This window comes from Primulina tabacum, chromosome 17 (genome assembly GCF_025594145.1).
Source record: "Primulina tabacum isolate GXHZ01 chromosome 17, ASM2559414v2, whole genome shotgun sequence".
Taxonomy (NCBI): domain Eukaryota; kingdom Viridiplantae; phylum Streptophyta; class Magnoliopsida; order Lamiales; family Gesneriaceae; genus Primulina; species Primulina tabacum.
The window spans coordinates 29,410,199-29,432,156 of record NC_134566.1 but is presented as its reverse complement, the minus strand read 5'-3'; the positions used below and the strand labels follow the sequence as shown (position 1 = coordinate 29,432,156).

At 34.2% G+C, this 21,958-nt stretch overlaps 3 protein-coding genes across 3 annotated transcripts; 1 reads left to right on the top strand and 2 right to left on the bottom strand.

Annotated features, from left to right (window-relative positions):
* The first annotated feature begins 304 nt into the window (after nucleotides 1-304).
* On the top strand, nucleotides 305-4,893 carry LOC142530955 (small RNA degrading nuclease 1-like). The gene is made up of 12 exons (XM_075636902.1): nucleotides 305-480; nucleotides 735-917; nucleotides 1,022-1,111; nucleotides 1,316-1,384; nucleotides 1,729-1,869; nucleotides 1,965-2,081; nucleotides 2,166-2,235; nucleotides 2,398-2,498; nucleotides 2,823-2,948; nucleotides 3,025-3,153; nucleotides 4,110-4,205; nucleotides 4,280-4,893. The coding sequence occupies exons 1-12, from the start codon at nucleotides 448-450 to the stop codon at nucleotides 4,601-4,603; spliced, it is 1,479 nt and encodes a 492-aa protein (XP_075493017.1). The 5' UTR covers nucleotides 305-447; the 3' UTR covers nucleotides 4,604-4,893.
* Nucleotides 4,894-9,076: 4,183 nt separating this feature from the next.
* On the bottom strand, nucleotides 9,077-10,932 carry LOC142530956 (cysteine proteinase mucunain). The gene is made up of 4 exons (XM_075636903.1): nucleotides 10,386-10,932; nucleotides 9,849-10,084; nucleotides 9,617-9,754; nucleotides 9,077-9,504 (listed from the first exon to the last, which is right to left on the bottom strand). The coding sequence occupies exons 1-4, from the start codon at nucleotides 10,861-10,863 to the stop codon at nucleotides 9,250-9,252; spliced, it is 1,107 nt and encodes a 368-aa protein (XP_075493018.1). The 5' UTR covers nucleotides 10,864-10,932; the 3' UTR covers nucleotides 9,077-9,249.
* A 5,087-nt stretch (nucleotides 10,933-16,019) lies between these two features.
* Nucleotides 16,020-20,023, bottom strand: LOC142531137 (beta-1,4-xylosyltransferase IRX14-like). The gene is made up of 3 exons (XM_075637197.1): nucleotides 18,975-20,023; nucleotides 18,264-18,821; nucleotides 16,020-16,483 (listed from the first exon to the last, which is right to left on the bottom strand). Exons 1-3 carry the CDS (start codon nucleotides 19,682-19,684, stop codon nucleotides 16,243-16,245), a joined length of 1,509 nt encoding a protein of 502 aa, XP_075493312.1. The 5' UTR covers nucleotides 19,685-20,023; the 3' UTR covers nucleotides 16,020-16,242.
* Between the last annotated feature and the right edge of the window lie 1,935 nt (nucleotides 20,024-21,958).

Genomic DNA, 21,958 nt, shown 5'->3' with positions numbered 1-21,958 from the left:
ATAAAAATTAATATTCTTAGCATAAAAAATAATATTTTTTCATGAATGACCCAAATAAGAGATCCGTCTCACAAAACAATACGAACTAATAGTTTCAAGGGCAAATTAAATATCAAATACTCAAAAAAAAAATTACAAATTAATAAAATATATTTGCACATAAAATTACTATATACAATATATGTATATTAGATTTGGACCAAATTAATTTTGGAAACACTGGCCCAGTAGATGTTTTTACTTTATGCCGGCCCATTTTGGGTGCATAATCCTTGTCCCAAATGGGTGAAATAAAACCCTAAACCCTCTTTACCCCAAACCCTATATCCCAACCGTATATATCCTAAAGGATTTTGAACTTGAGAATCACACGATCGTGACAATTGGGTTTAAAAACTGAAATAATACCAAACTTGTAATACTTGTGGTTTCCTTCTCGCAGCTCCGATGGATGAGATTCTCGCTTCTGCAAAAAAAGAGGTATCTCATAGTTCTTACTTTAGTGTCTGCTACGAATGACATGTTGGATTGATGTTATTGTATTATTTTGATCATGGAGCACCGAATTGTCTTACTTTGTTCAATGATGGTCGCTCTGTGTGTGTGTGTGCGCGCTTGGGGAGGGGGGGGGGGGGGGGGGGTGGGGTTCTTTGGTTTTTCGATGCATCAGTTGTTATTTGTGTATTGTTTTCTAAATTGAAAGCAATTTCTTTTTGTTTTATTGATTTTGCTAGATGTTAGTTGAAATGGTGAAATTGGCGCAAAAGAAAGGAATGGCTGGGAGTAGAGGTCGATGGAAAGAATTTTTGAAAGTTTATGATAGGAAGTATGGGACAAGCCTGAGTGACCCATCACGGAGGGATATTGATTCATTGGATGCATTTTTGAAAACTTTTACCAAGTCTGATGACTTGAAGGTAAAGTTAGGGTGATTTATTATTCTGTTTTCTTGATGAGAAGAATATATAAGAAACTAGTTTGGAAGTTATGAAATCGTTATTATCTCATAATGCATTTTCAGTTCTTCAAAAAAATATGGCAATGCCATTCCAATCGTGACAAGTTGGAACAATTCAAGAAAGCTTCTCCTGATGATGGAACTGCCGAGCAGGTTTCAACCTGATATTTTTTTCGAACTCAGTCTTCAAATTATTTGAGCGTGACTATCCTTACATGTCTTATCTCTTTTATTTTTATGTGTTTGGTTTGTAGTAGGTTGTGCTGGCTCAAAGTTTATTGTTATTGAAATTGATGCATGAAATTCTATTTTACCATTATATTGTGTCGGTTAATTAAGCTGCTTTTGTGACTGCAGAAGCTGGTCCGTTTAACTTTAACGCATCCTCAGTACCCCATCGACTATTGCTTCCCATCATATGAGGAGGTTTGCTTGTTTAAATTCAGTCTTCTCTTTACATCCTATCATGTAATTTAAATTCTGTTATTGTTAGAGAATTTTTCTCTCTAAAGACTGGCACGTTATTTTTCTAATAAAATAAATATTTTAATTATGCTTCGACCTTGAATTACATGGGCCCTTAAGCACCAGTGTCATGCTACTCGATGGACGATGAAACATTATTTTAAACCATTTGAAAATTTCTTCCTTTTTTTAATTAATTTTTAAACAGATGCTTTCTGTCAGTATAATGGTTTTTCCTTTTGAAGTTTGATTACATGTATAGTGATCTGGCTTGTCCTTAAATGAACTTCCTTTTGGCGGAACAGGACTGGGTAGTTAAAAAATGTAGTAAAAAATCCAGGATCATGAAATCGACAAAAATGATTGCCGTTGACTGTGAGATGGTTCTTTGTGAAGATGGCACTGAAGCTTTGGTGAAGGTGTGTGCTGTAGACCGTAATTTGCAGGTATGCTGCAGGCAAATCTTCTGTAAACACCTATTGCTTCCTCTAGGAACTTCTATCGATTTGAAGTCAACAACGATGAAGTTTTCAAATTTCAGGTGAAACTTGATGCAGTTGTAAACCCCAAGAAAGCAATTGCAGATTACCGAACTGATATAACTGGAGTCTCTGCAACTGATTTGGATGGAGTTACTTGTTCTTTGCCAGATGTACAGGTATATTTTGTTGATTTTTAGTTCTCTAAGCTTTAGCGTAACATGCTATCACTTGTTATCTTTTAATTTTTTGAGACACAACAGGAATCCATGAAGAAGTTGTTGTCACATGGTACCATTTTAGTTGGTCACAGTCTCAATAATGATCTTCAAGGTTAGTTGAAAAACACGACATCAATTTTTTTTCTAGTTTATGGTTTGACTTATTTTAATTGCTTGACACTTCTTGTGCTGAATTATTACATAATTTACTCGTTTCCTACTGTTTATTTTACATGTGTTTCTTATTTGATACCCTTGTATATTTTAAGTGCAGCATTGAAGCTAGACCATGCAAGAGTGATTGACACATCTTATATTTTCAAGAATGCAAATGGACCTACTAGAAAGAAACCGTCGTTGAGCTTGTTGTGCAAGGTGATTGTTTTCTTGAGAATGTATTTTAAGACCATTGTACTCTTACTCATCATGAACTTTGAGAGTGATTTCAGTGTAAACTGTTGTTTGGTTCCTGGATAATGTGTCAACTTTTACCCTCTCCCTCTCTGTATGTCCTTTAGATTCATAACTTCTTCCTCTTTAACCCTTCTTGTCTCTGTGGCCAACAGGATGGTGCTCTCAATTTTTACTTTGAGGATGTATAATCTTTCTCATCATATGCAGCTTTTAGTGTTGCATTGCCAAATACAGGCTGATGATGAGCAGTCATGATTGGTTTTATGATCTCTATTTTTATGGTAGGCCAAATTAGGTTATGAGCTTCGGAAACCTGGAAATCCTCATAATTGTCTGGACGATGCATGTGCTGCAATGAAGCTCGTCTTGGCTAGAATAGAGGGGAGAGTTGATGATGATATATCAGAGGAGGTAGCTTGAATTGTTCACCGAGTTTTCTGTTATAGTTAACTGAGTCGGAATATGTAACCTAATTTTTTTATATTAGATGAAAGAATTGGATGCAACAAGAAAAGAATTGGATGCAGGAAGGCTATTTGTGCACAGGATTCCTGTCAATGTTCTTGGCAAAGATTTGCAGGAAGTTATTCCTGGTAACTTCACCCTTCAAATGAAGGTATTCACTTCACCTTCTGCTGATTTTTTGAAATACTTAAGCAGGGCCCTCAGCTTAAAATGAGATGGTTTCTTTTTTGTAAATAGTTTTTAATAGTTGTACAAAAAAATGGCGAACAGAAATTGTCTCAATTCTTCATTATCATGGTTACTTCTTTCTGGGAATCCTCTAACCTCGATAGTGGTCTATTTAAAATTTGGCCACATGATACCGAATGTATTTTAATTTTTAATTTTTTATATTTCTGAGTAGCCAGCCAGTACTGGGTTGCGTTCCTACTAGTGACAATCTTAAAAAAGAGCTCTCAGTTAACAATTCATGTTATGGAAATAAGACCCGACTTTTCACCTGTAAGCATTGTTTTTGGCTGCATGATTTTCGGGCAGTTGATGATAGGATGTGTATTTCGCATTCTTATTCTTAGATTTCTTTTGTGATAATATTTTATTAGAATCACTCTCATTATCTTCTGCTTCGTTGGAAATTTCATTCTGCTTTCATGGCTATAATTAAACATTCCCTTCCCTTGATAGTAAAATCCCTCTGACAATGCGTGTCCACGGTTGATTTGTGTAAATAGCAGAATTTCAACTCTGAACTCAAATAAGCTTTACATGATAATGTGTTGTATTGTTATCAATTTGTGTAAATAACAGTTAGCACGTGATTATTGTCTATAACCTTCACAAGTCTACAAGAAAGTGTATATATTCAGGCAACATTTTAGTTTTACAGTCAATGACTTTTGTTAACTTCTTTACGCTACACATTGTGATGGAGCGAACTTCGTTACGATAGTTTGTCAAGGGGTTGCATTATGCTTGTAAAAATGAACCTCAACTTTCATGCCCTAATTTTGAATGAAAATAGTCACTCCGTATCTTTCGATAAAATGTTTGCCAATCACTTCTTTGCACAAATATGCATTGTTGATTTCATTTTATTTGTTTATGTAGACAAGTAAGAAGAATACGTATTCTGCGTTTGCCATATTCAAAAATGTGGAAGAGGCAAATGAAGCATTTGAGAACCTTGAAGGTGACTTAGAGAAGGTATGCAGTTTTTTTATTCACAAAAGTTGTCTTGGTATATGCTTTTTTCATTTAATTATTGAACCTTTTCCCAGGACTTGAGTGGACGCGCACAAAAGCTCGTTAAATTTAAGCTTGGCTCAGGTTTATCCGGCGGTCTATATGTTTGTAAAACTTGCCATGATGATTCTGTTAAACAGTTGAAATCAAAGAAGAGATCGAATGGAGATGAGGACGTTTCAGGGACGTTAAAGAAGTTGAGAACAGACCAAATTTGTGAACCAATTCAGGACACCTATCAATGCAAGGCACATTTAGAAGAGATCCAAAGATTGAAAGAAGAACTAAGACACAGGGATCAAGAAATTTCAAATTTGAACAGAATAATTGCTGCACTTACTAGGAAACAGGGTCTCTGAGTCCTCCCATTAACAGTGCATCTAAGGGTTTTGAGCAACTCTAAATAGATGTTTTGAGGTGTTCAAGTTGGAAGTGATTTCTTAATATCTAAGCCCTCTGCTGATTGCATTATAGCTCTCTTTCCATTTTACGTTTTCTCAAAATTTGAAGGATCAATGTAAGAATCACCGCAGATGAAGGGATTCCCGCGGCTACATTATAATTTTTTTTCTCGAGATTTGTATTTATAACAAGAATCATTGTGTTGCCATTGATTCCCATTTTCATTTGATTCATCTTTATTGATGTATCTTGTGTTTTGTAGTTTTTGTTTTATAAAAATCAACAGGGAATCATGTCCAGAAACTATAGTTGCTTAGAAATTATATCACTATCTTCTTTAGCAGGTAGGTAGATATTTTTTAAAGTTGAGATTGAGATATTTTTGGAGGCCCAAACGAGAGTAAGGTACCATTCATATATTTAATAAATTCTTAATATAAAATTATTAACTGGTTTGTTGTAAAATCAATTTATATGTCTTATCATAAATTAAACCATAACAAAATAATTAATTTAATTGTTTGTGTCCATATGCATCTGCATGCACAGTAAAGAAGTGTAAATTCTCTACTCCACGGCACCTACTAAAATTGATCAAAAGATAATTAGTTGAAGAGTATGTCTTTTATGAACGCCCACAATCCACATTACAATACACAATGTGGGTGCCCTTATATTTGGATGTTGTTTTATCATCATCACCTCCAATCAAATTCAGACTTCTCGAACGATTAACATCACTATATCACGAGTGCAGAGACATGTCACGTAAGTTTCTATCCGTCACTACACCGCAGATTTGTGGTCTCAAGTCCAACTTAGAATATTGTAACCTTAAATAACGAGTCACCATTTTTTCTTTCAAATAAACAAACTCTATTGATTCATTTTTTGTTTATTATCTTCAATAATATCAACACTATCTTCTTCATTCAATTCGTTCACAGTGAAAACTCAAATAACTTATTCTTATTATTATTATTATTATCTGAAAATTTAGAAACCATTTGTGAAGAAATGTATTTTTCACTAAAAGAGAATTTAAATGAATTATTTATTTAATCAAATAAATATATGTGATTAAATATTTAATTATGAATGTATATGCTACACACAGAACTTGTTTGTGATGTTTTTCAGGTAAACTAGCAAGTAAGGGAAAATTTATGAAAATAATTATACAAATTTTATCTCATTTTATTGAATTTTCGGGGATTTTAATAAAGGAAAAATATGGAATTAATTCATCTTCTGTTCTAAGATGAAAGTAATTAAAACATAAGATCATTGCAGAGACTCCAGTTATAAAATGACAGGATGAATTAATTAGAACATGCTGCAGACATTATGGGACCTCACAGATATCTAGGCTTCATAAACTCCTACGACCTCTCGTATCTATACTATTTATTAAGTTTGAGATACTTAGAGTAACTAATTTTGGTGTCATGATCTGTTTTAATAATTATATATATTAATAAAATGTTAAAATTTTAATGTAAATTATATGTAGTTTAATGAATATAATCATTGCTTTATGGAGTTTAGGTTATAGGTTGAATTCTTAATGAGGTCGTTTTTCAATTTTTTTATTTTTCAATTTATTTTTTAATTTATATATCAAAATTACAGTGTTGTCCCTCACTATTTCTTCTAATTATATTTTGATCCTCATTTAAATATAAATCAAATGAATTATAAAAAATATTATACAAGAGCGTGAGTCGGTGCACTAGTATTTACTAATTCGGTGGCTTTACGATGTTCTGATTAATTCATCTTATGTTCTACTTACTTTCGATTTGATAAACAATGTATCTTCTTTATGTAATTGTATAATTAGACGTCAATATAATTGTTAGAAAAAATAAATTTGTTTTACTTTTGAAATTATTGAGTTTGAATTAATTAAATAAAAAATCACAAATAAATTTTTTCTTGGAGTTGGCATGGTGACTCGCAAGAGTCTTGATTGTCATGAATGATGTATGGGGACTCTTTTCAATTTCATTTTCCAACGCTGAACCTGGACGTTTTCCGCGGCATTGGGTGTTTTCATTCGGTGGTCAAAACTGTCTCCCTAACTAACTTTCCCATTTTTGGAAAAATATATGTTGTAGTTATTATTATTTATAGAATACATAGTGTGCCTGTGCCTGCAATGGAGGAGGCAACTTTCATGTTTAACACTCAAAATCATTACACATAATATAGGGAAGTCACAGGATATTACGAATTATTTATGGGTTGTGCTCAGACGAATGAATTTCAAGTTTATTCATTTCAAATGTATTCAAATATATTTTGCTGTTCAGAAAAATAAGTTCATAAAATTTAAATTCACATTTACATGTTTATATAGTATTTCGGGTTAATAATAATGAATTTTAAGTTCATCTAATAATAATGATCCATTTTATTTTGTAATACTAACGTGTAAATAAGTAAGATATTGATTTAATATAATTTTTATTATAAATAATAAAACTAAACGAAATCTATGAATTTCAAATTCATATCTCTTATAAGAAGTTTTTTTATAACCGCAAACCACATATCACACTTTATTAATATAATTAAAACACTCCAAATATAGCACATTAAAAACTAACTTCGACAATGTTTGTCGACTGATTAATGTTAATCCATCCAAACATTTTGTTGATTAAATCTAGCATACTACCGAAGCACCGCTTTATATTGTGGTTGATTGCCCATGGGAAGCTACTCACGCGTGATAGACCGCTGTTGGTGACTTACAAATCTTGTGTGCTATGTAAGAGGGCAAATGAATCTTTATTACACCTCTTTTTTTGATTGCTCTCTCTAAGAATATTTGGAATGATGTTCGAATATGGCTCGGAATGCACAAAATCATGCGGTCACCTTCGGCAGCAGTGAAGGCATTTTGACCTGTGTATAGAGGAAATTCAACGTTGGCCAGGATGCGCATTGCGGTCTAATTAGCAACTTCCGTGTATCACATTTGAAACTTGAGGAACATAGTTATGTTTGATAACGAAAAACCAAATGTGAAATGTATCACATCAAGATTCATACTTTCAATAGTGTTCTTCGGTCTAGTGACATGGTAGATTTATTGTTATGACTTGATTGTATTAGAATTTGTGCTAATTTTATTAGTCTCTGGGGATGCTCGGTGTATTTGTAACCTAATTTTTTTATCATTTTAATGAATGTTTACTTCATTAAAAAAACAATATATAGCATATAAATTTCCTTGATTTTTCGTTTTGGCAAGTTAAATTTTACGTAGTTAAACTTGTTGTATCACTTATATTTGTGTCGCTGGGGATAAGCACAAAATGGAGCAAAAATTTAATTCCCAGTCAAATACTACCACTGTTGATCTGAATAGTTATATTTTTGCAAACAGAAATGACAAGGACAACAACAATTCTCATGAGACAGTGTCACGGATTTATATTTATGAAATGAGTCGAATCGATACATATTTGGAGTCAAAACTAATAATTTTGACATAAAAAAATAATATCTTTTCATGATTGAATTCATGTAGGAGATCTATTTTCGTGAAACTATTTCATAAGAGTTTTTGTATTTTTTACTGTACGAAATAGAGATTTTTCACTATTACTCACCATGCATTCAATATATCCAACTGACATAATTTTAGACTTTAACATTATTATTTTTTCTATATAACCATTTTTCAAATATATAAATTTGGATAATTTCATTTTCTGAAAGAATTGAATTTACGAGAAGAAAAAACATTTGTGTAACAACCTGGGAAAAAATTGAATAAAAAAAATAATATAAATAAAATTCCATTGATCTATACTACATTATTATGCCATACAGATTCATTTGATACAATTTTCGCAAGTAAACTCTTCGAGTCAAAATCTATTTAATTTTTTCTTAAATTTCATGACAACTAATTTATCTCGAGTTTTTTTTAAGAATAATTTATTCTAATTTGATATTTGAAAAAAATGCATAGATCGAGAAAAAAAAATATTCCGGTGGTAACTAAAATTGATGGATTTAAATGTGTCATAATTGATTAATTCACATATTTAGAGTATCAAGAATTGAAATTTCAGTGGTTATCAAAATTGACTGGTATGGAATATGGATATCAAAATCGATTTAGTAGCAAAAGTTGAGTAACCATTTATTTAACTATTAATTGATATTTAACAATAAAAGAGAGTAATTATTTTTTTATGACGATGAAATCCGCAGCCGCTAACTATGCATGCATACTGGATAAATCTCTGACTAATATAGTAACATAAAAATCACGTTAATCAAATAAACTGTATTGAATAGGCCATGTGCGGGTCGGCCGATTATATCATGAATAATTGGTGCACAACACCTCGACCAAAATCTAATGAATGATCTTACCAGGCGCAAGATTATGGGAAAAAAGATTGACCTAAACTCAAGAAACTCCTATTTCATTAACCAATACCATTATGTTTCCAGATGCAATACCAGAGGATAAATTATATATATACATACACATCATTCAATTGAAGATCCCAAATAACCGTAGCCATCAAATTGATAAGTTAATATCAAGAAAAAGCATAAAACATTGCTCCTCATCTTATTCATCAGCAACATAGCCAAAATTTGTTGGATTTTCAGCATTCTTGATGGGGTAAGAAGCTTCCATAACGATCCCACACTTGCCGGATGGAACATTAATCCCGCTGCGTTCGAGTCTAAAGTATCCATCTTCACCCCAATTAGTCCCCCATGAGTTCCTCACAATCCAATAATCGACCCCCTTTTCTGTACCGTAGCCAACCACCACCACACCATGGTCTAGTTCCGTCCCGCACTCGCCGGTGAATACCCCCTGATCATAGGATTATAAATATCAGACTTTTAAGACATTTTGAAAGGACAGATCCAAGAGTTTGATCCTATGGTAATAGTATTCAATACAGTTATAACAGAGAGTTTATTACCGTAGTATAGAGTTGGAGGGCTCTCCCCGACGCTTCGATAGCAACACTAACCGGTTGATGTGCCACGGCCTTTCGCAAAGATTTCTCGTCTTGTGGCACGTCTTCATAACCATCTATACTTACAATCTTCGCATTCTTCTGAAACATGAGAAAAAGATTGCGAGAAAACAACACAAACATTAGACTTTTGTAGAAATGATGAATCAAGAACCGGCTCGAACTCAATACAAACCCGAGTAAAGTCACATTCGGAATCGACACCCTTATAAGGATAATCATCCTCAGTGTCCATACCACCATTGGACATGATGAATTGGAAAGCATAATCCATGAGGCCACCATTGCAGCCTAAATTTTCTTTTTTGTCGCAATCGACGAGTTCTTGTTCTGATAGAGTGATGAGTTTCCCTGTGGCTATCTGGTTTATGCCTTCAACTGCTGCAACTGTTGAGAAAGCCCAACAACTTCCTGTCCAAAATGAATTTGTCGAAAATTTACATAACTTTAGTAAACTATCACGTAAAACATTACCTAAATTTGATCTTGATCCTATAATTAGTTGATAAATGTCCTAACACAATAATTTGATCTGCTTTACACATCTAGTCTTTATTTTTTATTGGACTATTGATATAACTGATACTGCTGACATGGCTAAAAACACGAAAAAAACAAAAGACCCAAAGTTAATAGACCAAAACAATTTTTGATCGAAGACAAAAATCGAACAAAAAATGCAATTTTCCACCCAAAACATACAAAAACTCACCACAGGAGCCTTGGTTTTTGATCGGAGCAACAACACCCTTCTTCCTCCAATCAACGGATTCAGGCAAAGTCTCACCATTCCCCAAACGGTACCTATTACTACCATATCTCGACTTCACAAACCGGCGCTTAGCATCAGTCCTCGTACCCAAATACAAAGACCTGTACTCTTCGTTACTCAGATCGGCAAACCGATTCAAGCCCACCTCGTAAGTTCGATTCCCGGCGTTATGCTCGTCGATGAATTTCAGGTTATCCTTAAAAATATCGAATCTTTTGTCCTTTTCTACCAACCCATTGTACGTTTTGCCATGCTTTGCCAGCCACCATTCGTATAAGGTCCTTACATGATTTTCACTACGAAGATTTGGATTCTTTGCTATGTAATTTTCGTCGTATTTTAAGATGGTTATGCCTGTTGAATATGACAAAGTGGCGAAGCAGAAGAAAAGAATGGAGTGTGCAATAATCTTATGCATAGTTTTTTGGTTTGAAGAAGAAATGTGAAAAGAATTTCAGAAGGTGTGCAAAGGGAAAGTTTGCTATGTTTGCTTTGCTTAAGGTGGAAGAAGCCAAGGATGCTTGGGTTATATATAGGGCACCAAAAACTAATTAATTACTATTAATTTTAAAATTTAGTTTGGTCATGTTAAAAAGATTAAAGTTATATATGTTACATTTTTTTTTTAAGAAGTTATTGTTGGGTGTAATAATTGTCCCTGTTTGGTAGAGCGATCGAATTGTGGTACTTGAGCTGCTGTGCGGTTTAAAAGATTTGAGTTGCACCATTACCACTAGCTATAGCTTTTGGTAAAGCGGTAAGCACTCGGTCCTACAATTGGTATCAGAGCCAAGGTCACGGGTTCGATTCACATTGATTGCAAGAAGTGCAATTATTGGGAGGGAGACTGTTGGGTGCAATAATTGTCCCTGCTTAGTAGAGCGATCGAATCGTGATGCTTGAGCTGCTGTGCGGTTTAAAAGATTTGAGTTGCATTATTACTACTAAATATAGCTTTTGGTAAAGCGGTAAGCACTCGGTCCTACATAATTATATACTGAAATGAATATACTTTTAAATTCATTTAATTTATACTACTTTTTTTCTAGACCATGCATAATTAATTCATCATAAATAAACAAGCATAAATAATCCAATAAATGAATTTCATGATATCCAAAACCTTTCATGCGGAATAAGTAAATAAAGCAATAAAAGTCCAAAATTCAACTCAATAAATTCTAGCATCTTATCCGTCTATAAATAAAATCGATAATCCATAAAATCATCAAAAGTCTTTAACATATTCAGAATTTCTAGGTTCTCGGGTATGCATTGCGTCTCCAGGATGACTTGATAGTCCGTACCTCACGACTCAATATCATCATCACCTGCAACCAGTCAAACCTAGTGAGTCTAATGACTCATCATGCTCAAGCCTAATATAGCAAGTACATGCATATATAATCACATGCCTAAAAATTACTTTTACTAAAAATAGTCTCTTTCATACAAACATGAACTTTCAAAATATGAAACTTTTGAAATCATGCGTAAATACGAACATTTTCTATTTAAAATAATCATTTTTAGGTGAAGTCCGATCCTCGAAAATGACAACATTTATTCGATTGACCAATCTATAAACCATAGTACTAGGTCGCCGGGTTCAACGTCCACTTCTTCAACGATCCCACTGACTATCATAAAAATAACTTTACCGTGTACTTTTTCGCCTCCGTTTTCGACGGTTCACTACCTTTGTCATTGCAAGTTCACCGTCCCCGTTTCCAATGGATCACTTATTATTTTTACGTCACGATCAATTCACATTTCTCAAAAATATTTTTATTTACTTTATCATTTCATAAAACATTCATAACTTTCCATATTATTTAAAAATATCCAAAAATATCCAGTAGCTTGCTAAAAATTCAATCTTAGGAACTAAGTTCTAAAAACGACTCAATTCGTTTATCGGATAGCTATTTTACCACCGTTTTCGCATTTTCAGTTAAACAATTAACCAAACTACCCTTCCGACTCGAACCAACCCGAGACCAGACCTTTATTAACTTCCTAAGACACACTTTAAGCTGTTGCAAGTCCCCCAAGCCCAAGCCAAAACCGAAACATGGAATAAAATTTTAACCTAGGGTCACTTTGCTCTTTTTTTGACACGTTCGGACAAATTACGACCCCAAACGGACCACGGCTCGAAACGACCCTGAACCAGGCCCTAGACCCCTTCCTTAGACACTAAATAAGATCATGCCAGGCCCTTTCGGAGACAGAACGGACGCTCAAGGCTCCAAACCCCTCACAACAGCAGCCCGCCGAGTGGCTCTTCGCGTGCAGCCGAGGAAAAAACGCTCCAACAGCTGTGGCTGCCCTTGACTCGACTTTTGGCTTGCACTAGACTCTCACCAGGACCCTTACATAGCCCCTGGACTAGCCCTTAAACCAACCCCTTAACCCACATAACCGCACACACCCCAAACAAATATGAGATTCAGACTCATGTGACAAGTCAAGGCCCTTAAAGGATCACTAGCGAAATACCACATTTAGAAGGGCAATTTCTGGAAATTCGATCGTAGCGCTTTGCCCACTGGTCCAGGCACTGTCCGAACCTCTCTTTGACCTTCCTTAGACCTTAACTCAAACCTCTAGACCGTGGCTAGGGCCCCATGCACCCCCTTGGCCGTATGGACCCAAGGCCATCCGACTTCCCACCTCTCGGCCTTCATGGTATTCACGTGTAGGTGGTGCTGCCATGGATGCAACCCCTATGGCCATAGTCTTTTCAAAACTCACTCTTAGGCATTTAGTTTGACTCTTAAATCTCTTGGTTTGCATCCCTCCTTCAGAAATCCCCAAAACATTAATAATCTTTTATGAAAACATGAGATACACATGTAGGAAACTTAAAACCATAATCCTTACAAGTTTTTCACACAAAATCATATTCATGCAATATTATGGATTGAATGGTGCATAAAGAAAGGTTTGAAAACATGCCTTCTTCCTTTATTCTCACGATATACGAGCGACAATGCGACGAGAGACGAACATGACGTGAAACCTCCCTTCCTTCCTTCCTTCCTCTATCTCTCGGCACCCTAGTGTCCTAGTGTGTATGTGCGCTCGCTGCAATTGTGTGTGGAAGGCGTGAGAATGATGGTGTAAGGTTATTAGGTTTTATTTAATTAGGCCATTAAGTTGTTAATTGGGCTTAAGTTTTCATAATGAGCCCTATAATTAATTAATTAACCACCAACAAAATAGGCACATTTAGGTGTTAATTTAAGTACATATTTAATCCACTAAAAAGTCCCAAAAATATTTAAAAATATTTGGTGCCACTCGTTTCTAGTATCGCACGACCGAAACTACTCATTTTCTAGCAAAAGTTCGTTACCGATTAAGTTCCTCCCTGACTATAAATAGATTGTCGCTTTCCTATTTTGGACTTACTAAATTTAAAGTTTCTATTTGTAACATTCTAAAAGTAGAAACTTTATCAAAATCGTCCCCGGTTCTCTCGCCTTCTGCCGTACATCGCGTATCGACTCTAGAAAGTTTACATTCATAACATTCGGTTAAATAACAATAAATCGTGACAATACTTAAACATGTTTCTATACCACTCATTTAAATAAATTTCAAATAAAATTTCATGCTTGCATGTGGTTAGTATGTTCTAGTTTTCGGACGTTATATATATATACACACACACACACACGCTGTCTTGTTTTTGTTTTTTTTATCTAATTTATCAAAGTTGCATTTTAGTTTTGTAATTTTTTTGCTGGTTTTTAACCCTGTTTTGCCGGAGTTATAACGTGGTATAAAAAATGTTGATGTCGCACTGAAAAATATCGATATAAAATTGAAAATTAATGATCATTCTGATATCACGTCAGCACTATGGTGAAATATGACTAAAAACAACAAAAACAAAAGATACATGATTAAAGTACAATGTCGACAAATTAGATCATTACAATAGAAGACATGAGTTTATTTCATCCTACTCATGTGGGCATTGTAACCATGATAGGATGTATGATCAATATTTGTCCATGCATATATAGGACCCACGTTTTTTTTTGAAATTGTATGTGTAGCAAGATCTTACCTGTTGAAATTGAAGTGAGGTTAGTGCCCACATAGGTAGGATCTCATTATTGTTATATTGATTAGTAATACCTGAGTTAAATTATTTAAAAATATTTCAATAATATCAAACACTATGTCAAATATTACAACTTAAATATTCAGATTTATGCAATTTGATTGATGGATTGTGGCAATAAGTTAATGTGTAATTCGATAATGACTAAATACTTTTGATACGTTGTATTTTTATATTTTAAAATTTAATCTTATTTTTTAAAAGAAAAATCCAATTCCGCATTTAAAAAATTAGTTATGTTAGCTTGTGCACGTTGGTTTAGAGAGGGTGAATAAACAATCTCAACAAAATATCAAAATAATTTAGTTAGATTAGCAACACCAAATTGTAATTATATCGTTGGTATTTTGGAAAATTAGCAGTTTTATAATTCTTTTAATAATTTTTCTTCAATCAATAGTTTTTTTTTTTTTGTTAAATAACCGAAATTTAAATTATCCAAAAATTTACAAAGATCGACTTGAAAATGATATAGAGATTAATATGTGCCCACGTTTGAATTTAATAGGCCTCAGTTGACCCCTTGTAAATGTTTATTCTTACTCGGGACAACGTATGGAAGGTTACAACTATGAAAAAACTTGTGTGAGACGATCTCACAAGTCGTATTTTGTGAGACATATCTTTTATTTGGGTCATCAATGAAAAAATATTACTTTTTTTGTTAAGAATATTATTTTTTATTGTGAATATCGGTAGGGGTATTAGTTTTTTTGCTAAGAGTATTATTTTTTATTGTGAATATCGGTAGGGTTGACCCGTCTCATAGATAATGATTCGTGAGATCATCTCATAAGATAGCTACTCTACAACTATTTAAACGGACTAAATTTAAAAAGATATATTATATTATAGACTTAAAAATAAATGAATTTTAAAAACTAATAAACTATTAATGGATGATTATTTAAATTTTTTATTTTATTGAAAGAATGGATAATTATGATGCTGAAATCTGAATTACTTTACGTATTTTACTTTTTCCAGACAGCGAATGCCGACTAACCAGCTTACTTTCCATTTTGGGAATAAATGTATATACGAGTTATTTTATCTGTAATTTAAAGCCACGGAATTAGTAAATATATGGGAAGTTGTAGGAGTTTATGAATCCTAGAAATCTGTGAGGTCCCATAATGTCTGCAGCATGTTCTAATTAATTCATCCTATGTCGAGTTGCAAATTTAGTAGTTTTGAAGATAATTAATTAAACTTAATATAAATTTGAATTAGTTTCATCTGAAAGGTGGGACATTTGCTCTCCCATCGATTAATCCGACGACCTAAAACTCAAAAAAAAAAAAAAAAAAAGCAAAAAGTATACCGAATTGTTTCTATTTCGAGATTCTTGGAATATGAAGCTCGGGAGAAAAGTACATACACGGTACAGCCAAAAACAAGCTTAAATGTTATATCACACGAATGAAGGAATGGACTAAGGAAGAATAGAAAGAATTTCACAGAAAACCAATCTTGAACTAAACCAAGCCAAGAATCAAATGTATGTATCGGCCGGCCATTGTATATGTAACATGTGCCTCGATGTATTTACCAAACAATATATCAAACATTTGACCTCCATGGTGATCGTGTCGAGGCTTGCTCATTGGTCACAAAGTCACATTTGCCCGGTACCTGAGATGTGATGAATATAGGCTTCTAGCTATCCCCAGATTGTCTTGTAATAGTAACATGATCATTCAATACTTTTGCCGCATTTTTCTTCTTGCTCCGAGTGCGTTTTCTTCTTGAACCAACTTTGGCTGCACGCCTTTCAGTGTTCTCTGGGATACTCTCTGGGATACCAACAACTTTTTCTGTAGGAAGTTCGGGAGGAGAGTCGGGCCATGGACTACGTTTTGCCGGGACAGTGATCTCTAATGGTGGGTCAATTATCCATCTACATTTTGAAAAAAGAATTATTTCAAGTTGGTTACATGGCCGTACATATTCATAAGAATTAAATATAGTTCGAGATCACAATTTGGTGCAAGAAATTAGTGCCCTCTGCTAGTTTTTATATATAACAATGATAAAACGAGCACGATTCTAAATGTTAGAAAACTCGGTGCCTATTGTTATGGAGTAATGGAAAGCATGCAACATCCGAAGCGGTAAAGACAGCTAATCTACTTATGCACGTCAAGGCCGCAAATGCAGTCAGAGTAGCAGCACTCTCAGTTTGTTGGTAATATGCAGTAAACTATAGGATAATATGGGTATTAAAAATATGCCAATTCCTGTCACTAATTTTAAGCCAATACTGAGAACGATGGGCAAATTTGTACACGTTGAGACTGACTCCCCGAATAAAGCTTATTATAAATTTAAACTAGCTGTTAAAAAAATCATTTCGCAGCACAGATATAGTCTCAAGTAGGCCGCTGAAAATAAAGCAGTATGATTGACGATGATACTGTTTTTCATAGAAAGGCATAAAAGAAAACATGATGAATTGATGATAATACAAACCTCGTCCAAAGTCAATAAGTCTAAAACACTTGAGGAATGAACGAAATAAATCAGTTTGAAAGACAATGTAGCAGAATGGGTATACAAAAAATATAACTACGGTCTTCCAAGGTTGAAAAAAAGAATGTATTCTATATCAAATTGTTCTGGTAGCTGCTTTGATTGGCTTTTGGCTCTACAGGAGTCTCACCTCTCTTTCTGGTGAATCGATCAAGTTGATAAATGCATAAACAAATAGTTCTGTCATCCAAGCAGCAAATTGGTGGCAAGATGAAAGCTAACCCGCTCGGTACAAGGAGTCTCACCAAAAGATAACTTTCAGCACAAATGGTAGATCATGATGGTGTTAGGTATTCTTTAGAGGGGTACAATCCCAAAAAGTTTGCTTGATGGGTGGTATACCAACATGGGTTTATAAGCTACTCTTTAGTTTTAATATTTCAATGTGGGATATTTTTAAAATTATTGACCCCTTAATGAAACTGACGTCCGCGGTGTCCGTTTTATACGGCTTTCACTATCCTTTCAGTATTCAGTGCATGAATCAAGCATCTTAATTCAGCCTATATTTTTTTTATCCACACCGATCCGATGGTAGCCTTTTTTTATGTTGTCTCTTCCGCTGTGTCGACTTTCAATGAGAGCACCAATATTAAATTATATCCCCAAGAGGGGCATCATCCCCAAATGTTTTCCTAATGGGTGGTATACCATAATGAGTTTGTAAGCTACTCTTCCTAGTTTTAATATTTTAATATGAGATATTTGAATCAGATAGATCTCATTAGCTAGATTCAGCAGACTTCTGTGGAACCTGTATAGTCAATACAGATTGTACAGGGAAATTTATAGCACAAATTACCCTAATTACATGACTCATTTTTCATGGAAAAAAATAACACACTCAGAAACTACACATATCAAATGAAGCCTGTCCTTCACCATAACTAATAGTCAATTAGACAGTGATCCCATTTCCTTTTCATAAAGAGGTCTACAACAATCAAACATTAGAAACTAGTCAATCATTCCACAAAAAATGCATTAAGATCATGACAGAAACTGAAGAGAAATAACTGCCAAATCACTATCCGCACAATATCAAACAATGACACGAGCAGAAGATAAGCAGATCACACCCATTTAAAAGGGATGGAGCCACAAGGAACCACCAGTACGTACTTTAAAATATAGCACAAAAGCCTAACCTTGCAGGGAATTTACTATCTGCTCTAGCCTCAACACGCAACCACCATAGCATAACTTTGCGCCCACAACTCCCAAGAGGCTCCACCATTGACGTATCCTTTAACAAGGATAATGGACTCTCGAGATCTTCTTCATTCCTACCAACCTCATCTAATTTGTTAACCCATTCGGGCTTATCTGCTGTGTCCTCCCACACCAATCTTGCATTTAATATAAACCCAGCCCATTCCAGCTTTCTTGGTAGCACAACAGCCCTGTCACCAATATATCTAGCACTTCTATCTGCAAACTGCAACATATCAAGGGTATGCCACCCAACAAAATGGTTTGAAGAATTGCAAGCCGGCCCTTGAACAGGCAATTTGGAGGTCTTGTCATCATCGTTCTGCGCCACTGGGAATTCTCGTTCCTCAGAACCCCCAGAATGCGTAACAATGCCAACTGAAACAGAGCCTACCCATTTTACATTCTGGATCTCATCAAATAACTCCATGCTATGCATGTTACTATCATCTGCAAACATTATGATACCATCTAACGTCTTCTCTCTAACTACCCTGCACATTTTAAAGACCTTAAGTTACATAATCTTTCCTGCTAATTAATCGCTATGAATTATGATAACAACCTTTTACCAAAACTAACGCTCTAAATCAACCAAAATCAAATTAATTAATCAAAATAAAATCATGGACACTATCAACATATACCTCAAAGCATGAAGCCTCATCCTCGACTCCAACTTATGCCGATCCTCCCACAGAACTGGCATCTTTTCATCAAATCCAATGTGAATAGTCTTCAGTCCCGATTTAGAAATCAGCGAGACCGTCTCATTGGTAACACCGCCAGCTTCAACCACGATCCACACAAGATCATAGGGAACATTCATCAAAGAATGCATCACTCCAGTGAGATGAAGTGTCTGAAAAGTTCGAACATAAGTAGGTGTGATCACAATAACTGGTTTAGGCGTTTTGATACCATACAGAGACCTTTGCTCGATCTGAACCCTCTCAATTATCTTGTGCGCCTTCATCACCTCGGCCGGATCGGGATTTGGCCACGGCCGTATCAGTATCCCATGCCTCCCAACCACCACCTTACTCCCTCCTCCCGTGGAAAAATTCCCCATAGGCTGCGGCGTGGCCGTATCCGAGGAAGTACGGAGAACGGAAAAAGTGGGTGCAGAAGGGGGTAATGGGGACGAGGAAATAGAAAACAAGAGAAAAAACAAAAGCCGCGAAAATCGAAAACCCAGCGCTAAACTTATCAAACAGCAGAGTCCGTGCAGGACCAACCAGAAAATAGTCACCGGAGACTTCTTACCGCCGTCCACCGCCCCTTCCAGCGGCGAAGGCCCGCCACGGAAGCTGTTGCTACGGCGGTTCTGCTGCTGCAACGCCGTCAACTGCTTCATTTTCCCCCTTGTCAGCCCCGTAAAAAACCCACCAACTCCCACAACTATTTTCCAAAAACCTGTTCAGGTGCACAAATAAGAACCCAGAGTAGATTTTAAGAAATGGAAACAGATTGGTTGAAAAGGGTTTGGTGGAGGAAATTAATTAAAGAGATTTCTTTCAGTTTACGATGCAGTCGTTAGTTCAATGTCAGCTTCCATTTACAAATCATCGCCTGCTTTCCTATAATTGATCACAATAATTACGTAGAAATCAGGTAAAAGATTTGAAATTTCAGACATGAATTGGAGATCGGAGGAGAAAATCTAGGGTCGATTTGTTCATGAAATACACGTGTCAAATCGTGGGGGGTAATTTTGGGATTTCCAAGTGGGTTGAGACATCGGATGTCAAATCATGAAGTAGAAAGAAAAATGACCTGAGATGTTTCCCCGGTTGATGTCAATTACCAAATGAGTCGAGACTTCGGATTTCAAATATATATTATTTTAAATATCAAATTAACATTAATTATTATTAATATTTTGTCTTAATATGATAAATTGGATTTTTTAATAGATTGTCGAGTGTTAAAAATTAACTTCATTTGGCATAAAAAAAGATATCTTTTTTTGTGGTCAAATCTTACTATAAAATTAATTTTTTAATTATTATAAAACCGGCCCGGTTTATATAAACATATTAAATCGAGGTCATTTTTTTATTCTTAATTATTCACGAGTTGGTTTGAGAATTTTATGATTAATTTTGAAAAAAACGGTTCAACCAAAATTTTTCCAAAAATACTTTTGGAAAAAAGATAAATAGCCCTTTGTGTGCTATGTTTTGACAAATCCAGAACCATTTTACAACAACAAAATTTTTTTATTAATAAATTGGTGTATCAATCTGTAAATTATTAGCTTAGTATATTCTAGGGGTGTAAAATCGAATTAGCTCTATTCAAAATCGAGCTCGATTTGAAACTCAAAAAATTTCAATTTCATGGTTCGAATTAAAGCTCGAGTTTGGCCTCGAAAGATTCGAACATGTTCGCAAATTTTTCGAACTATTGTTTGAAAATAATTACTCGAAATGCTCGAAATTTATTTAATTAATATATAATAATATTATATTAATAAAATATTAAAGTTCATGAGTGGATTGCACACTATCGAACAAAATAATTTGGACTCAAATTCGAATAAAAAAACTCGAACATAAATACTAATCAAATATTTTTCGAATCGGCTCGAAAAAATACCGAATCAATTTTTTTACGCTCTTACGTATCCCAAAATAATATTCTTGCCTTGCCCTTGAGATTGTCGAAAAGCAGTACAAAAGTGTGGGCAAAGTTTCCTAAAAAGGTCAAGCTAACTCTTATTTGTTTTTTTTTTTGGTCAGGTGATTAACCTTTAATTAATTTGATAATTATTGTTTATATTTAAAATAAAGAAATTTAAATAAGCAAAGATATCCTTGTATGATTTGTAGTTTGTTATTTATTGAAAGATATGTATAGATGAATTTATTGTGTGTAATTATACTTTCAAGAATAAACAAATTCATGACAAAATTGGAAATGAACTGTTTTAATTGGCTGGTGAGGAAAAAATTAGCCCAAAAATTAGCTCTTTTTTTTTAAAAAAAAAATTCGAATTTAGATGGTTATATGCAGTATAAATCCGGGTTTAAGATTATATGGTATAATGTATTAATGTGAAATACATATCATATATTATAATAGTTATTTACAACATTATTAAAACTGTGGGCCATGTAAAACTGCCATGCATACTTGCATAGTATTATAGAGTATTTATTTAATACCAAAAATACGGTTTGGAGGAAAGGATTTAGATTTGAAAATCGTAACAATTACTCGAAATATAGTTATTTGTGACTAGAAAGTCATTGATTGTGAAGTGGATTTATAAACAAAATTAAATATTTTATAACGATTAGTTATTAAATTTTATAAATATCATAAACAAATTAAATATTTTATGATAAAATATATATTAAATACGTGTAACATATAAATATTTATGAGAGATAAATATAATTATCTGCTTTAATAAAGGTGGTGACTTTAACTAAATCTGCTTTGATAGTGAAAAGTTGGGTGGTATTAGAAGAGCTCCATCTAGGATGCAAGATTTTCGTGATAAACATGAACTTCGCGAATTCCAAAATCTACGTAGTTTTGGGGATTTATTTACTCGGGTGAATAGACGAGCACTAGACAACATTATTTTTGAACGGCTCGATAGATACGTGAGAAATCTTAA

Excerpts from the sequence above, each read along its gene's own strand:
- LOC142530955 (XM_075636902.1), top strand. The coding sequence starts at position 448 with ATGGATGAGATTCTCGCTTCTGCAAAAAAAGAG. Across the intron at positions 1,112-1,315 it reads ATGATGGAACTGCCGAGCAG|AAGCTGGTCCGTTTAACTTT; the intron begins GTTTCAACCTGA and ends TTGTGACTGCAG. Across the intron at positions 3,154-4,109 it reads ACTTCACCCTTCAAATGAAG|ACAAGTAAGAAGAATACGTA; the intron begins GTATTCACTTCA and ends TTGTTTATGTAG.
- LOC142530956 (XM_075636903.1), bottom strand. The coding sequence starts at position 10,863 with ATGCATAAGATTATTGCACACTCCATTCTTTTCTTCTGCTTCGCCACT. Across the intron at positions 10,085-10,385 it reads CAAAAACCAAGGCTCCTGTG|GAAGTTGTTGGGCTTTCTCA; the intron begins GTGAGTTTTTGT and ends CATTTTGGACAG. Across the intron at positions 9,505-9,616 it reads CCCTCCAACTCTATACTACG|GGGGTATTCACCGGCGAGTG; the intron begins GTAATAAACTCT and ends TCCTATGATCAG.
- LOC142531137 (XM_075637197.1), bottom strand. The coding sequence starts at position 19,684 with ATGAAGCAGTTGACGGCGTTGCAGCAGCAGAACCGCCGTAGCAACAGC. Across the intron at positions 18,822-18,974 it reads ATGAGGCTTCATGCTTTGAG|GGTAGTTAGAGAGAAGACGT; the intron begins GTATATGTTGAT and ends TAAAATGTGCAG. Across the intron at positions 16,484-18,263 it reads GATAGTAAATTCCCTGCAAG|ATGGATAATTGACCCACCAT; the intron begins GTTAGGCTTTTG and ends TTCAAAATGTAG.